The sequence below is a fragment of the Podarcis muralis genome, chromosome 13 (genome assembly GCF_964188315.1).
Source record: "Podarcis muralis chromosome 13, rPodMur119.hap1.1, whole genome shotgun sequence".
In the NCBI taxonomy this organism is placed as follows: Eukaryota; Metazoa; Chordata; class Lepidosauria; order Squamata; family Lacertidae; genus Podarcis; species Podarcis muralis.
The window spans coordinates 9,290,295-9,308,773 of NC_135667.1; the positions used below are offsets into that span (position 1 = coordinate 9,290,295).

An 18,479-nucleotide genomic window follows, 5' to 3' on the forward strand; every position below is an offset into this window, starting at 1 on the left:
GGATTCACAACCCTTGGTCCAGATTCCACAAGTTGGACACTGCAGTGGACATCTAAAGAAAACAACAAGACTTTGGTTACCATGCAGTTTGTCCATCTGTAACATTTGATTTTTTAAATGTTTATCTGGAAGATACTCACACAGTGGCACTGCTAATACCGAAAGGAAAAGAAAGGGGGTCTTCATTGTTTGCAGAGAGAAACTCCTCCCTCTGGACTGACAACTAATTTGGTCCAGCTGAGCATCTGAAGACTTGCTGTGGGTGGAGCTATTTAAATAGAAAGCTTTTTGGACAGGAATTTGCATCAACTTTGCATCTAGTGGTGGGAATCAGATAAAGAGAGGTGATCTAAACTGAGGATATGCTCAGAGCGCTGCTACCACCAGTGGGATATGGGTCTGTCATTTAAAGAAGCCCTCGGGACCACACACACCCTTTCATTGGTCCTTGCTTTCCATTACCAGAAAGCAGCAGGAAGAATTTATTTTACAAGCTCTCAGCTTGGCTGGGGCCATACACACACACATACAAATATATATATATATGCTCAAATCTGTGTGTTCAGGTATCATGTCAGAAAGTGGTCTGCTTTTAATTCCAACCAAATTATCATGGCTCTCCCTTTGTGTCCATTACACTGATTGTCTGTCAGGAACAGTAAGACCTACACTGTTTCATATACACACAGAGCAGGAAGGTGGAATTTCAAAGTTGGAGACAGGGAAACTGAGGTGCAAAGTGGACTTAAACAGTCCATCTCTATCGCCACCAAAGCTGGCTAATATGGTATTTCAGAATTCTTCCCCAAATTTCATCATATTATGTAAGCCATTAAAACAGTAGAGAAATTATAACTCAAATCTACCAAAATCTTCTCAGATAGCAAATTTGCAAACATGCAATCATACATTTCATGGAAGCAATTCATATAGCAATGAGTACTAAGCTTCAACAAGATTCTGTTAGATTACCAGACATGAATTATACATTGTATAAAAGGTCACATAAGAAGTGGAACTAAGTCAGAAATGAATTGCTGGGGAAATAGAATAAAGTGGTGTTTGAATGCAGCCTAGGTTTTCGCTGAGCATTCAATTTTGAACACTACGCATGATGCCTCATTTGTGTCAACAAAATCAAGACAATTTATCTTGAATTTATCTTCCTTCTCCAAACTTCTTCATTTAGTTCTTTGTGGTTGCAGCTGAACCAGTCTAGACAGCTGGCAAAGGAAGGTTTTTGACTGGCTTCAGATTCACTTCCTTTCACTGTGTCTCTTGCACAGTAATAAACAGCAGTGTCCTCTGATTTCAAGCTGTTCATTTGTAGATACAGCATGTTTGAAGGGTTGTCTCTGGAGATGGTGAAGCGCCCTTTCACTGAGTCTGCATAATATTGTGAGCCTCCACCACTGCTTATCAATGAAACCCATTCCAGTCCCTTTCCAGGAGCCTGTCTCACCCAGTTCATGTTGAAGCTGCTGAAGGTGAATCCAGAAGCTTGACAGGAGAGGCGGAGGGACTCTCCAGGCCTTTTGACATCCCCTCCAGACTCTACCAGCTGAACTGCTGATTGGACACCTAGAAAGGGGGGAAAGCCATATTTGAAATATCTGCTACATATGAAGCCCTACATTATACTAGTCATCTTTGTTTAAAGCTGGAATAAAATTACCTCCCAAAGCTGCTGAAACAAAAACAAATTGAAGCCAAAGTGTCATGTTTGTCTCCCTCTTTTGCTCTGAGAAGAACTGACTGGAAAGTGGTTCAGCAGTTCTACCTCTGGCTGTAGGCTGGGCAGAGAGTGTGCTGCTGCTTTAAAGAGGAAGCTGCCTCTGCATTTACATGCAGCTCAGGATAAAAGAGCAACACAGGTCTTTGACGGAGCAGATCTGTATAGCCTTATAGCAAACACATGAATTGCAGACCCTATTTTCCAGGGACAGTTCCGCCCGCGAGAAGTGGGTCCATCATTTAAAAATCCCTCTGGGCCACACACACACTTTCACACATTTAAAGCAGCAGAAAGAGGAATTTTTACAAGCCCTCATCTTGGGCCACACTCTGCTCCTAACTCATTAATATTGTCCATGTGAGCCCTCCTGTTATTTTCAGTTGAGGTGCAGTGTAGAAATTTGATATCAGTATTAAAAATAAATAAATGAGAGTGACACTGATTATCCCAGCTGTGCTCAAATCTGACTGCTCAAGCATCATGTCAGAAAGTGGTCTGCTTTTATTTCCAACCAATATAACTCAACTCTCCCACTGTGTCAATTGCACTGATTGTCTGCCAGGAACAGTTAGGCCTACACTGCTTCATATACACAAAGCAGGAAGGTGGGACTTCAAAATGGAAAAGCGGGACACTCTGGGGCAAAGTGGGCTTAAAGAGTCAATCTCTCTTTCCCCAAAACTGGCTAACTTACATGGCAATTTGACTCACTTCACCCAGGAGCAGAACCACTTTTTACCCACACCCACATATCCCCCTCTTGCTGAAGACGAATAGAGGTGCCATTGCCTACAACTCCTGGTGGGTCTTTCTGGAAGATACTGACTAATCAATGTCAGGAAAAGAAGCTTAGATTAGATGGACTTTTGGTAGGAAAGTATGGAATGGAATAGAAATTATCTCTATTATTGACACCTCACTGGACAGTCTCAAGCCCCCAGGACAGTCACCAGTCTTTGGTGTCTTTGGCTTGGCTGGCCAGCAGCTGAAGTAGAAATGCCCCTTTGGCCCCTATGGTTAGCCTGCTAATGCCCCGAGAAGCTAGCAGCTCTTAGATCACAGATAAGGAAACAACAGCCCCCTTCCCTGTAAACTCTGTGTGGCTAAGAGTCCCCTTTCTCAGAGTGAAACAAACTAGGGTGAGGCAGCAAGAAACAGCAGCATCTCTAGAGCTGCCTGACAGGCTGGAAGGGGAAAGCCTCCAAGAAGCCCCTGTTTAAATATCCTAGTTCTGAAGCATGAAGAGCTGCTGTTAGTCAGTGCAGATATCAGCAAGTTGGATGAGCCCAGTGGTCTGACTCTGTGTAGTAGCCTAACTTCCTGTGTTCTCAGTCTGCAGCCCAGATACCACCAGTTCAGCTATCAGCAAGTTTAAAAGTTCATGTTAAAAGCAACTGCTGCAAGAAGAGAACCACCACCAAGTCAGATAAAGCTTCTAGCACAGTGTTTCCCAACCGGTGTTCTGCGGCACACTAGTGTGCCGCGAGACGTTCCCTGGTGTGCCGTGGGAGGGAGGCGGGTGAGTCGGGTGGCGAGAGGCGGGGCGGCGGCGGCGAGGATCCGCGTCGAGCCGGGGGCGGCTCTGCGGTGGTGGTGCCGAGGTTTCTCTCTCCATTCTCCCCTCACACACACACACACAGGAAATAACACAGGATCAGCTGACAGGACCCGGCCAATGGGGCGGCGGCGGGGCAGCGCGCGCAAAAGGGAGGAGCGCGAGACAGCGGACGAGGAGGAGGCGGGCATGTCCGGGCAGCAGCAGCAACAACAGCAGCAGCAACTCCCGGCGATGGCTCCTCAAGCCCCGGGCAACCCTACTCCCTCACCGGCCTCGGCCGCCCTCCTGCTCCACCCGCCGCCTCCCCCGCCGCCGCCGGCCACCTCGGCCCCGCCGCCGCCCCCTCCTCCGCCCGCTATCGCCGCCACCACCACAACAGCCACCGCCGCCTCAGCTGGGCCCATGCCTGCCGGGAGCGGCGGCGGCAGCAGCAGCAGCAGCGCCCCGGCGCCCTTCCCTCCCGGCGTGACGCTGCGCGCTGACGTCACGGGGCTGTAATGGTGGTGTGCCTCAAGATTTTTTTCATCAAACAAGTGTGCCTTTGCCCAAAAAAGGTTGGGAAACACTGTTCTAGCAAGCATTTTAGCTTCTCAGCAATGGCAGTGTTTTCTTGGCTCTGAATAGAAAGTTGTGAGAATGTCTCTCGGGGAATCAAACTCTCATGCAGCCAGTGAAATTGAGGCAGCTGAGGAAACAATATTTAGCCTCACAGCTGTAACCACAAAACATCACACTAGGTTTTATTTTAGACTTTATTTCAGTTGTGGTCGATGGCTTCTTAGTCTTTAAATCACTGCTGCCCCCTTGTGAGAAACAGAAAGAATTTTAGGAGATGCTCCTACACTTCATCCCAGTAAGAAATGCCTCTACCCTTTTGTACAGTTTCTCCTTTGGTTTATCTCACTGTGTTTCCTGCTGGCACAATAATACATAGCAGTGTCTGCAGCTGTCACAGATCTCAGCTCCAGGTCGTATGTATTTCTGGAGGCATCAGCAGTCAGGGTGATTCGACCTTGGAAAGATGGGCTGTAGTATAATCTCCATTTGCTGCTAGACCAGTCGATCTGGCCCATCCATTCCAGCCCTTTTCTGGGAGCCTGTCGGGCCCATTCCCAGTAATTATTCTTGACAGAATCCCCAGTGACAGTGCAGGTTAGTCTCAGAGACCCTCCAGGATTCACAGTTCTTGGTCCAGATTCCACAAGTTGGACACTGCAGTGGACATCTAAAGAAAACAACAAGACTTTGGTTACCATGCAATTTGTCCATCTGTAACATTTGATTTTTTAAATGTTTCTCTGGAAGATACTCACACAGTGGCACTGCTAATACTGAAAGGAAAAGAAAGGGGGTCTTCATTGTTTGCAGAGAGAAACTCCTCCCTCTGGATTGACAACTAATGTGGTCCAGCTGAGGATCTGAAGACTTGGTGTGGGTGGAGCTATTTAAATAGAAAGCTTTTTGGACAGGAATTTGCATCAACTTTGCATCTAGTGGTGGGAATCAGATAAAGAGAGAGAATCCAAACTGAGGATATGCTCAAAGCTCTGCATCCACCAGCGGGAAGTGGGTCCATCATTTAAAGAAGTCCTCTTGGTCACACACACCCTTTTATGGGTCCCCTGCCTTCCCACCACCAGGAAGCCAGAGGAAGATGAATTTTTGCAAGTCCTCATTTTGGCTGGATACTGCTGTTTTGAGAAGTTTTTTCACTGAGACACCCCTCACAAGTCTTAGATTGCCTTTGCCTTGGGCACTATTTCTGTTTTTCAAAGTTGGAAAATGACATAAGCATAAAAACACACCTCATTTAAAAATCAAATAAGCAAATAAGTCCCATTTCGAAGCACTCTTCTTTTCCCAATGCTTTGGTTTATTAAACAATCTATGGCTTTTTAAACTGTGGACAGAATTGTTTTTGTTTGTTATTATGCTATATATTTTTGGTTTTGTGTTGCGAGGTGCGGGCTGTGCTCTGAGCTTTGAATGAGCGGTGGTGTAGAAATTTAATATTATCTTTATTATTTAGAAATAATTTGTTCTAACTATGCTCAGTCAGAGCGCTCAGGCCTTATGTCAAAAAATAGAAATGTAACGCTATGGGATGAATTGAGAGGTGGGAATTATTGTGTTAGTTTCCTTGGCTATAAGGCTATAGTCCCAGTTTTCTGTGTTTTGTTTAGACTGAATTAACTGTGATTTTATTTTATTTTTAATCAATATACCACCATGTCATGCTAAATTGATACATTGATAAATTGCCATGTCAATGATACAATAGTGGATAACATTGAACATGGCACGACCCTTTATGCTTGTATGTGCTTCTATTCTCTCATCATTCATCTGTGAAAGTGCTCTATTCCAGATTGGTGGTAGTGGGGGATTACAGAGCAAACCTCCCACAACTTTCTCTGTTCACATATTGCAGATTTTTATCATTCTTGGGGTCAACGGGTTTGCAAGTGGGTTTTCTTCTGGAAATAATTAATATGCAAATGAGCACAAATGATTCTATAGTGGTACCTCGGGTTAAGAACTTAATTCATTCTGGAGGTCCGTTCTTAACCTGAAACTGTTCTTAACCTGAAGCACCACTTTAGCTAATGGGGCCTCCTGCTGCCGCTGTGCCACTGGAGCACGGTTTCTGTTCTCATCCTGAAGCAAAGTTCTTAACCTGAGGTACTATTTCTGGGTTAGCAGGGTCTGTAACCTGAAGCTTCTGTAACCTGAAGCGTCTGTAACCCGAGGTACCACTGTACTAGATTTCTAGAAGTGGATTTCGCATTCTGTGTAAGGTTACTTAAGCCCAGAAATTATCAGGAAAGGAAATGTTGGGGGAAAGGAATAAATTGATGTCTGAATGAGCCTAGGCTTCTTCTGAGCACTCTATTATAAAATCCAATAATAATTCTCTGATTTAAGGCCATACACTCCCATTGGAGTCAACACAATAAAATCAACCTAACTGAAACTTTAACTCTGCAAATCAATTTATCTCCTTTTTCCTAAATTCTTCATTTGATGTCTCTTGTGGTCACAGCTGAATCAGTCCAGACAGCTGCAAAAGAGGTCTTTGCCTGCTTTCAGCATCGCTTCCTGTCACTGTGCCTCTTGGACAGTAATACACAGCTGTGTCCTCTGGTTTCAGATCATTTATTTGCAGATAAACTGTAGTTGAAGGGTTGTTTTGGGAGATGACGAAGCGGCCTTTCACTGACTAAGCATAGTTATTGTTTGCTACCATCACACCACATTATTGCAACCCATTCCAGTCCCTTCCCAGGAGCCTGTTTCACCCAATGGAAGTAATAGATGCCAAAGGTGAACCCAGGGGTTCGACAGGAGAGGCGGGGAGGGGTCTCCAGGCTTTTTTACACCCCATCTAGACTCCCCAAACTCCCCAAACTCAGCCCTCCAGATGTTTTGGGACTACAGCTCCCATCATCCCTGACCACTGGTCCTGTTAGCTAGAGATGATGGGAGTTGTAGTCCCAAAACATCTGGAGGACCGAGTTTGGGTGTTGCGTTCTGAGGCCAAAGGAAAGGACCGGACCCTGATTAAAATAAGACACGAGGCTTTGACCAGCAAGGCTCTCGGAGGGAGTGCGTACACCACACCCCTCACCAGGCCATTTTATTAGCAAAAGAATCCTTTACACAGTGCGCGTAAGAACCAATCAGATTTCCTTGGAGCATTTCAACAAACCCACGTGGGGAGAAAGTTAAACCACCATAACTAATTAAGCACAGGGTAAACAAAGAACAGAACTACAAAGAAGAGCATTTGGCAACCCCGGAGGTCATAAACAATCAGTACACATGATAAGAAGGATGGCCAGGAGGACAGTGACCATTATCACCTTAATGTGAAACCTGTTTCCTGGCCCTAAGATTAACATCCTAAGATTAATATATAAGAAAGCTACATCGACGAAACTGCCCATTATCTTTGAGGACCCAGGACGCCTGCCTGTCTAAGTGTGTACGTGACTTGTGAAGAGCAAGGAGAAATGGGCAGCAGAGGCAAAAGGGCATGAAAAGAGCATGAATGTAGAATCTTATGGGATTTAATCAGAAACTATCATCAATATATCAAACCCAGTCAACACAATGCATTCATCGTGGACACGATGGCTTGATGTATATTTTATAATTCCTCATGGTAATCCCATCTGATCCCTACATTTGGGGATGCCTGCTCTAACCGCTATGCCACACTACTAAACAAACTGCTTCAAATTAATGATGGAATGTACTAGTCCTATTTATCTGGACATATTTGAACCTCCCAAAACTACTGAAAGCAAAACAAATTGAAGGCACTGTATCATTTTCTGCCCTTCTCCCCTGTGCTCTGAATTAACTGGAAAGTTGTCTAGCTGTTCTATCTCTGGATGTATCCAGGGCAGCGATAGTGTCTGGCTAATTTAAATAGCAAGAGAAACATAGGCCTTTAGTTAACAATCTTTGTGCTTATTCAGTACTAATTACTTATGAGTAGGGATAGAGGGGGTATTATATTGAGTTTGACCTTAAAGAAGAAGCAAACTAATTTGCACTTTCTGAAACAGTAAGAACTTAAGAAGAGATGGATGGATGGTTGGTTCAGGCCAATGACCCATGTAGACCTGCATCCTGTTCTCTCAGTGGCCAACCAGATGCCTGAGGAAAAGCTGCCAGCGGGACTTGAGCACCAAAGCACTCTCCCTCCAGCTGTTTCCAGCATGAACAGCCATCCCCCAAAGGCACACGGTGAGTGAAAGTAACAGTAAGGTTGCCATATACTGTATCTGGATTTTTCCCAGACATAGCTGGAATACTGCAGCAGGAAGCAGTGACCAGGCAGAAATCACAAAAAATGTGTTAAATTTCATTCACAACAGTGTGACACAACAGGGGATATCACTGGATAGGTCACCATGGGCATGCATGCTTCTGTTCTGTTATGATTCACTCATGAAAATAGTGAGAAAATAATGGTATGCCAGAATTCCATTTCTTCCCCAAATTTCACCACATGAGGTGATCTATGAACATGGTGGGAAAACAGCAGCATAAATTTGCCACGATTTCTCGAGTTAACAGGGTTGCAAACAGATGTCTTATGGAAGCAATTAATACAGAAATGATTCTGCTTGATTTCCAGAAGTGGATTTTACATTGTGCGAAAGGTCACATTGAACATTTGAACTTATTAGGAAAGGAATTGCTGGGGGAACTGATTTCTGAATTACAGTCTAGACCAGGCTTCCTCAACCTCGGCCCTCCAGATGTTTTTGGCCTACAACTCCCATGATCTATAGCTAGCAGGACCAGTGGTCAGGGATGCTGGGAATTGTAGTCTCAACATCTGGAGGGCCGAGGTTGAGGAAGCCTGCTCTAGACTTTTCCTGAGCTTTCCCATATTGTGGGAAGTGACGCATGATCTTAGACTTAAGGCCACACGCTCCCATTTGTCTCAACACAATTCATTGGAACTAGCAGAAAATATGCTGGTACACAACAAGCCATTTATATCCCTTCTCCAAACTTTTTGTTTCATCTGTTGTTGTTGCAGCTGAATCAGTCGAGGCAGCTGGCATATGAGGTTTTTGTCTGGCTTACGATTCACTTGTTCTCACTGTGTTTCCTGCACAGTAGTACACAGCTGTGTCCTCTGGTTTCAGGTTGTCCATTTGCAGATACAGCATTGCTGCAGGGTTGTCTCTGGAGATGGTGAAGCGGCCTTTCACAGAGTCGGCATAATATTGTTTGCTGCTATCATACCAGATCACTGCAACCCATTCCAGTCCTTTCCCGGGGGCCTGTCTCACCCAGTTCATGCCATAGCTGCTGAAGGTGAACCCGGAGCCTCGACAAGAGAGGCGGAGGGACTCTCCAGGTCTTTTGACATCCCCACCAGATTCCACCAGTTGGACTTCAGATTGGACACCTGGAACAAAATACATTCTTTTTTGAGAAAAAGAAAGAAAGAAAGAAAGAAAGAAAGAAAGAAAGAAAGAAAGAAAGAAAGAAAGAAAGAAAGAAAGAAAGAAATGCTATATATTTACTGTAGAATGTACCAGTCCTCTTTTTTTGAAAATAAGAATTACCTCCCAAAACTGCTGAAAGGAAAACAAATGGAAACCAAAGTCTCATTTTCCCTCCCTACTCTGTTGTGCTATGTGTAGAAATGACTGGAAGTAATGAAGCAATTATATCTCTGAGTGTAGCGGAGGCAAGGAAAGTGTTTGACTGATTTAAACAGGAAGCTGCCCTTTCATTTACATGCAGCTCAGGATAAAAGAGCAACTCATTGCTTTGGCTAAACTATCCTTGTACTTATCTAGTACACAAGACATGTGAGATGACCAGTAATTATTCATCAGATGTACCAAACTAGCATTTTTGCCGCTATTTGGAGAGTGGGGCAAATATTCCTTCTATATTATTGCACATTTTTTAAAGAATGTGCCCCCACCTTTTCATCAAAACCAGATCTTATGGGACAAATAATTTCTAATATTCTTTAAAATGTATTCTATAATTTGCAGGTGAACTTCCCCCCTGTTTTTTTAATGCAAAGGGGCTCAACCAGGAATGATGTATTTCAGCCAGGCCACTATAAAACATAGTTTGAACTGGGGGAATAAAAGTGAAGGGTGTCTCTTCATACATGATTTCCCTGTAGATTACACAGAAACAAGTCATGTATACTTATGCTTGCCCCAGTTCCTACTTGCCAAGCTCTCAATAGCTTAATTGCTTCCACCTTAGTCCCATCCTTATATCCCTTGCAGTGTGGCATAGGGGTCAGAGTACTGCTGAAGTAAGACCTGTGATACCAGGGTAGTATTCCCTACTCAGCCATGAAGTCAAATGAGTGACCTTTGCCGGTCACTGTATTTCAGCCTAACCTACCTCACAGGGATGCTGTAAGGATGAAAAGGGGGGGGGGGAAACAACCATGTACACCTTCTTGAGCTACTTGAAGGAATTATGGGATATAAATGTAATATATAAAATTGATAAATAACATATTAGCCAGTTTTGCATATTCTTTTCCTTCCACCCTCCATAAGAGCTGCAGAGAGGATCAGAAAATTCACCAGGAAGGATTAATGATAATTTCAATGCCTTGCAAGCAATTCCATCAGTTTGAAGCAGTTTCTTGGGGTGGGGGAAGAAGGATCCTTTGAATTTTAATAGAGAACTGCAAGAAACATTCATGGAGAATCAGCCCTCCAATGCAACCATTACAACATTAGTTTCGAAGCAAACAGGAAATAATCATTCCTGCAACTGAAACCACAGAACATCATCCTGTGTTAACTCTGCCGACCCCATGGCAAAATGCAACCAGAACAACATTAGTTTTGAAGCAAACAGGAAATAATCATTCCTGCAGTTGAAACCACAGAACATCATCCTGTGTTAACTCTGCCGACCCCATGGCAGAATGGTGCTTTGTAATCTTCAAAGCTCGGCTGCCCCCTTGTGAGAAAAATATGGAGAGCTGTCATACTTGGTTTTAGGGTGTTTCTATGTTATATATACCAAGTTTCTCATTGCTTTTTTGTATTTGTATATTCCCCATCTGCACTGATGTGCCCATATATAAATCACTGTCTGCCTCGCCTCCAAAATCTTGGTATGGACATATCTATAGGAACAGAAGCAGCTGCCATAATATGGTATGGTAGCCATAGATTGTACTGACTTTTGGGATCCCATACAGTCATACCTTGGGTTACAGATGCTTCAGGTTGTGCGTTTTCGGGTTGCGCATTGCATCGAACCCAGAAGTATCAGAACTGGTTACTTCCGAGTTTCGGCACTCGCGCATGTGCAGAAGCGCCAAATTGTGACCCGCACATGCGCAGGTGCAACACTGTGGGTTGCGAATGTGCCTCCCGCATGGATCACGTTCGCAACCCAAGCGTCCACTGTACTTTGTTCAGAGGAGGGTTACCTGAAGGGTCTGACTGGCCATTGTGGGGAAAATAAGCCTCATTTAGATGGAATTTTAGGTCTGAGAAGACAGTAACTCTTCTGATGTCCTCAACAGTCTCCTTTCTACTAGCTCCCGTGTCCTATTACATAATCAAATTGGAGAGCTGGCATGACCAAGGAGGGTTTTTGCCAGCCTTCAGATTCACTTCCTCTCACTGTGCCTTCTCTCCAACAGTAATACATAGCTGTGTCTTCTGGTTTCAGATTGCTCATTTGCAGAAACAGCCTGTTGGAAGGGTTATCCCTGGAGATGGTGAAGCGCCCTTTCACTGAGTCAGGGTAATATTGTGAGCTTCCTGCACCACTGTTTATCCTTGCAACCCATTCCAGTCCCTTCCCAGGAGCCTGCCGCACCCAGTTCATCCAGTAGCTGCTGAAGGTAAAACCAGAGGCTTGACAGGAGAGGCGGAAGGACTCTCCAGGTCTTTTTATGTCCCCTCCAGATTCCTCTAGTCGAACCTCTGATTGGATACCTGTAAAGAAAGAGATATCATAAAGCTCTCTAGACATTAATGAGTAGACTTCAAATGTTTTCTTGCATGGGGAAGGGGGGGGGGGAAATAACGACCTCTGAAAACTGCCAAAACACAAACTAATTGAAGCAAAAGGATCATTCTTTTAGTTGCTTTGGAAAAGGTTGTCTGGAAAGTGATCCCAATCACAAGGGGGTTGCAACTGTGGATGGAGTTGGGGCTGGAAAATGTTTCGACTGCTTTAAACAGGAAGCTGTCCCTCCCTGTATTTGCATATCGCTCAGGGTAAAAAGAGTAACCCAGTCCTTTGGCAACTGTTATTCTTTGTGCACACACAGGAGACACAACTTAAGACATAGTGACCCATATTTATGGGGAGGAAAATGGCTGAAAGAATAGAGTCATAGTATGAGGCAGGAAGGCAGATTCAGATTGAAAGTTCAGTAAAATATAGATACTCAGCAAGGGAAAGGACTGCTCATAGAATCTCTTGTCTTTGAAAATTTTAATAAAGGGGTAGACGGATAAGCATTAAGTATCGTTAAAGTTTAAAAGTCCCACTTTGGGACATAAAATTGGAACAGGGTTGGATGGGATAGCTCAGTCGGTAGAGCATGGGACTCTTAATCTCAGGGTCCTAGAGCCCCACGTTGGATGAAAGATTCCTGCATTGCAGGTCGGTTGGACTATAGATAATCCTCATGGTCCCTTCCAAGGCTATAATTCTATGATTCTATGACATTAGGCTCCCGCTCCCCCAATCCTTATTTCCTTCCTTGTCAAAGCAAGAGGAAGATTCTTTCTGTAATATGCAAAACATCAAGTATGAAATATATGTCCATGAAGAAGATCTAATAAATACAAAGTGATATACAGAAAATCAATAGTTTAATTTAGAAGGTCTCCAGCAATGGAACTAATAAGAGGGTGGGAGGTGCCTATTCACACATTACTTTCACTGTTTTATATTAAGAAGAGAAGGAGAAGAGTTTGGATTTGATATCCCGCCTTTCACTCCCTTTAAGGAGTCTCAAAGCGGCTAACATTCTCCTTTCCCTTCCTCCCCCACAACAAACACTCTGTGAGGTGAGTGGGGCTGAGAGACTTCAAAGAAGTATGACTGGCCCAAGGTCACCCAGCAGCTGCATGTGGAGGAGCAGAGACGCGACCCCGGTTCCCCAGATTACGAGACTACCGCTCTTAACCACTACACCACATTGGCACACTTTGTTAGTAACAAAAGCATGTCTGTGCCCTTTGTGGAATGATGAGGTGTCTTGCTTTATAGTTCTTTATGCCAGCTCAAAGATAAGAATTGCAAGGAAGCCAAGCAGAAAGGACCTTGAGGATTTCTATAAAGTGTTGACTGGACAACATAGCTGAGTTGGCACACAGGCCACATGGTCACCACCTTCCTCACTATTGTGAGAGGTATTGCAGTTCTATTAAACCTATAGAAATGCTTTCAGATTGAGCATTTAAGCATACAGATCAGCATAGGCAATTTTTATGGAAAAAATGTTTTTTTCCTTTCTTTGGGTAAAGTGCTTCCTCTATAAAATATGCAAATTTTGTTGGAAGTAGGGAAATGAAAGTGATGGTTGTCTCTTCAAATTATGTAAGTGATACATAAACAAGTCAAGGGTACATGTGCTTGGTTCAGTTACCATTTCCTAAATGCATATAACTTTCACATTAGTCCCTGTCCATGATAGTAGCATTGGGTATGTTGAGTTGTAGCAAGGTGGGTGATGTGTTGATGATGCACTTGATGAATCCAATCCACTGTTCTCATGGAAACGCTAATAGAGAATCAGTCCCCATTACAATTGAAAACATTAGTTTTCAAGCAAACTGGAAAGGATAATTCCCACAGTTAAAATGACAAAACATTGTTACACACTACCCCAATCTGTTCCAAGTGGTAGTAAGATTTCAGAGGTTCCAGGTGCTTACCAAAGGTTCTGTTTCCACTGTGAATTACACTGTGAATTCAGGAAACACAGAGCATTTTCAGCACAGAACAATGCACCTCTGTGCACATAGCTTCTTTTCGAAATAGACTTTTTCTGAGATAGCTAAAGGAGCCATCTGATGGGGGTGGCGAAGGAAAAATCATATCAATGCCTTCTAGAGAGATTTAAAGATATTGAGAGGTGAAAATCAAAGTTGGCTTTTGTGGGTGAGAGAGATGTGGGCCTAGAAGGATTGAAGTCCCTTGCAGCAGTTGATGTCTGAGGAGTTCAATGCTGCTATCTGCTAGGTTTTTAAATAAAAGCCAGCAACTCACAGAATTTGGCTACTGCATCCAAAGAAAGAAGGACTGAATACCTTATACAGCAGCTGATAACTGGGGGTTCAATTATGCTTCTCGCTGGTGGAGATCTCTAGCATAGTTTAGGTAATTAGGACTGAGCTTCCCACAGATCAGCTGCTGTGCAAGGAGTTCAATCCTGCTTTTGGCAGGCATGTCTCAACCTGCTCCTACCTTGACTTCATATACATATGAAATCAGGTGAACATCTGGTGAGAGTGGTTTTGGGGAAGCGCCTTCACAAGTCACACAGGGAGACTAAAGGTTTCTAGCCCCTGTTCTTCTAACAGATTTGTATCTGAAAAACATGCTCATCAAGCAAAGCAGTATAATTGGAGAACAGAGGGAAAATTCCTCAATGTTGTCTCCTCATTATCTGCTCCCTGCTGTTCAGTTCAGGCCTCAGCACAATGATATAGCACTTAGGGAAAAATATGCATCCCAGTAACACAGCACTGGAGGCCAAGATGGAGAAGATCTCCACAGCCACCATGCCTTTCCCTCTGGCGCTCAGGTAAGTTGGAACAAAGGACAACCAAACACTGCAAAATGCCAACATGCTGAAGGTGATGAACTTTGCTTCATTAAAACTGTCAGGTAACTTGCGAGCCAGGAATGCCACAATGAAGCTGCTGGTGGCAAGGAGACCCATGTAGCCCAGGACACAATAGAACATGGTGACAGACCCTTCATTACACTGTACAATGATTTCTTCATTCACTGAATGCATGTCGAAATCAGGGAATGGGGGAAATGTTGAGAGCCACGCCGTGCAAAGGAACAATTGAACAAATGAACAGCAAACAGCAATTGAATATGACACTTTTCCCTCCACCCATTTCTTCATTCCTGATCCTGGTTTTGTGGCCATGAATGCTAGAGAAACAATGATGGTTTTGGCCAATACACAAGAAACAGCAACTGAGAAGATGATGCTGAACGCTGGTTGTCGAAGAAGGCAGGTAACTTTCCCAGGTTGGCCAAGGAATAGCAAAGAGGAAAGGAAGCAGAGGAGGAGGGAGACTAGGAGGATGCAGCTGAGGTTCCGGTTGTTGGCTTTAACTATGGGGGTATCTTTATGTTTAAGGAATGTAGCAAACACCAAGGTTGTGATAAAAGAAAAGGAAGCAGCAGCTGAAGCTAAGCCTTTGCCTAAAGGTTCTTCATAAGACAGAAAATGTATAATTTTGGGAATGCACTGATTTCTATTCTTGCTTGGATACTGATCTTCTGGGCATTGGAAGCAGTCTTCCATATCTGAAAAATGTGTTGGGATGGGGGAGTTCCATCTTACTGACAGTTCATTGAATACAGCAAATTATTTTTACCCCCTTTTTATGGCAAGATGACATGACCTACCAGTTTGGTTTGAAATCTTCCCCTCCGGACATGGAGCACAATCATAGCAGCAAAACTTCTCACCCTCCTTCCTTTTCTTCTGATGACCAGGATGGCAGTATGCATTACACAAAGAAATGGGAACCACCTATCCATATACATATTTGATTGTTTTTAGAATTAGTGATATGGGGAGGGGGATCTTGCTTGCTTGCTGATGTAGCCCACCCCCAAACCATATATTATAGCATTGAAGACAGCCTTGCAGCATGTTCAGACCATAAGGGTCACCTAGTCCAACGCCCTGCAATCTCAACTAAAGAATCCATGGCAGATGGCCATCTAATTTCTGCTGAAGTAATATGATGGTGTAAATTTCATTGTTGAAATACTGCACTGCAAGATGAACGAAATAGGACAAAGGAGACAGGCAGGCAAGACAGCTCACTAAGATTATGATGTCAGGTAGACACAATCTTTCTGTAACGGTGTGAGCCAATCCGAACATTTGCTATGATTTACTTTGGTAGATCATGACATCAACGAAGTTGGCATAATGTGTTGAAATGTATTGATACTGGCATTAGTCTTAATGTTAAATGGAGCCCAGATATCACGACAGCATAATACCCCCCCCCCCACCGCCTGCCACTAGCTCTTTCACCATGCTGGTCTTTGAGAAGGAGGTGAAAGAGCACCTGTAGGGTGCCTAGAGCCCTTCGACCTCCTTCCCAAACTGGGCAGGTTCGTAATGAGAGGAACCATTTGCACTGCTCTGAAGAGACCTGTGGTTTCTGAATGTGAAAGGAATAATTGAATTCATTGTAGAGTTTCAGGTGCTATTGCAAGACCGGTTTATGGAGAGAAAAATACTCATTCCTTCATAGTTCAACACAATTGGTTTTCTAAGACAGACCCAGAATAAATACCTCATTGAAATATCTGTGCCAGACAATTTTGTCCTCTCTAATGGTGAATACTTTCCCTTCAGGAGCGTATGGAACAACGCTTCCAACTTCTATTCTCTGAAAGGAATTGTTGGGGAAGGTGATCAAGTTCATGATGTCAAATCCACCACTCATTTCCCATTGATCATTAAAGGACATAGTTTCTCCAGCTGAGTTGTTAAATGAGATGCCTTGAAGAAACTGGTGGAGCTATTTGAAAAATAAAAGGAAAGAAATCAAAACAGAAAATACAGCATGCTGAAGTTGCGTTCATAGAAAGGAAATGTATGCCCAATTTTTGAAATGTGAAGATGTATAATATTGTAATCATCATTGGAAGAAGATTGGAAGAAATTTAAAGACTATTTACAGAAATACTGCAAAATTAATGAATGTTAGAATGATGTCGGAATGAAGTTAAGTGGTTTTTAGCAGCAATGTTACAAAGGAGTATGTAAAAATGGATTGCTAACAGGTGAGAATCTAAAGTTATAATATATTAAGATAAAGGATTAAGATAAAAACAAAGAGGGAAAGGATTTGCTGAATTAACTAACTGAACCGGAATACAAAAAAGGGAGGTGTGAGGAGGTCAGGGAAACAAGTAAATGAAATAATAATAATAATAATAATAAATTTTATTTATATCCTGCCCTCCCCAGCCGAAGCCGGGCTCAGGGCGGCTAACAACACTAAAACAGTACAACATTATAAATACATTCTAAAAATTAATTAAAATACAAATTGATGGCAACCATAGACTAAAGCTTTGTAGAGATTGCCAAAGGAGGGAGTCAGGCTGCGCCCTGACCAAAGGCCTGGTGGAACAGCTCTGTCTTGCAGGCCCTCCGGAAAGATGTCAAGTCCTTCAGGGCCCTTGTCTCTTGCGACAGAGCGTTCCACCAGGTTGGAGCCGCAACCGAAAAAGCTCTGGCTCTAGTTGAGGCCAGCCTAACCTCTCTGTGGCCTGGGACCTTCAAGATGTTTTTATTTGAAGACCGTAAGTTCCTCTGTGGGGCATACCAGGAGAGGCGGTCCCGTAGGTACGAGGGTCCTAGGCCGTATAGGGCTTTAAAGGTTAAAACCAGCACCTTAAACCTGATCCTGTACTCCACCGGGAGCCAGTGCAGCTGGTATAGCACCGGATGAATGTGATCTCGCAGCGAAGACCCCGTAAGGAGTCTCGCTGCGGCATTCTGCACCCGCTGGAGTTTCTGGGTCAGTCTCAAGGGCAGCCCCACGTAGAGCGAGTTACAATAATCCAGTCTGGAGGTGACCGTCGCGTGGATCACAGTGGCTAGGTCAGGGCGAGAGAGGTAAGGAGCCAACTGCTTAGCTTGGCGGAGATGAAAAAATGCCGCCTTTGTTATAGCTGCGATCTGCGCCTCCATGGAGAGGGAGGTATCGAAGATTACACCCAAACTCTTAACGGACGGTGCTGGCACTAATTGCACCCCCGCAAGAGAAGGGAGTTGCCCCCTCAATCTCATATCGTCCCGTCCCAGCCAGAGGACCTCTGTCTTCGAAGGATTTAACTTCAACCGGCTCCCACGTAACCATCCAGCCACAGCTTCCAAGCATCTGATCAGTGTGTCTGGGGCCGAGTCAGGATGGCCATCCATCAACAGATAGAGTTGGGTGTCATCAGCATACTGATGGCAGCCCAGCCCAAAACTCCGGACAAGCTGGGCAAGGGGGCGCATAAAGATGTTAAAAAGCATCGGGGAGAGAATCGCACCCTGAGGCACTCCACACACCAAGGAGTGGCGGGATGACAATTCCCCCCCAAGCGCCACCCTCTGTCCCCGACCAGAGAGAAACGAGTGCAGCCATTGAAGGGCTGTGCCCTGGATCCCCACGTCGGCAAGGCGGTGGTCCAAGAGTTCGTGATCGACCATGTCGAAGGCTGCTGACAGGTCTAGAAGAATCAGCAGCCCTGACCCGCCTCGATCCAGCTGCCTACGGAGATCATCTGTTAAGGCGACCAGAGCCGTCTCGGTCCCATGACCAGCGCGGAAGCCGGACTGGAATGGATCCAGAGCCGATGTTTCATCCAGAAACCTACCAAGCTGTTCCGCAACCGCTCTCTCAATCACCTTACCCAGGAATGGAAGATTCG

General features: G+C 44.3%; 1 protein-coding gene and 2 gene segments (V, D, J or C); all 3 read right to left on the reverse strand.

The window, feature by feature from the left end:
- Positions 1-1,147: 1,147 nt before the first annotated feature.
- Positions 1,148-1,721, reverse strand: LOC114583534 (immunoglobulin heavy variable 3-21-like). The segment is given in 2 exon segments: positions 1,148-1,581; positions 1,676-1,721. Coding segments are annotated over 2 exon segments (480 nt in total).
- A 2,438-nt stretch (positions 1,722-4,159) lies between these two features.
- LOC144325194 (immunoglobulin heavy variable 3-21-like) lies at positions 4,160-9,492 on the reverse strand. The segment is given in 4 exon segments: positions 4,160-4,340; positions 6,335-6,354; positions 9,077-9,228; positions 9,389-9,492. Coding segments are annotated over 4 exon segments (399 nt in total).
- Positions 9,493-14,430: 4,938 nt separating this feature from the next.
- Positions 14,431-16,519, reverse strand: LOC144325195 (vomeronasal type-2 receptor 26-like). The gene is made up of 3 exons (XM_077917775.1): positions 16,343-16,519; positions 15,435-15,561; positions 14,431-15,332 (listed from the first exon to the last, which is right to left on the reverse strand). The coding sequence occupies exons 1-3, from the start codon at positions 16,517-16,519 to the stop codon at positions 14,431-14,433; spliced, it is 1,206 nt and encodes a 401-aa protein (XP_077773901.1).
- Between the last annotated feature and the right edge of the window lie 1,960 nt (positions 16,520-18,479).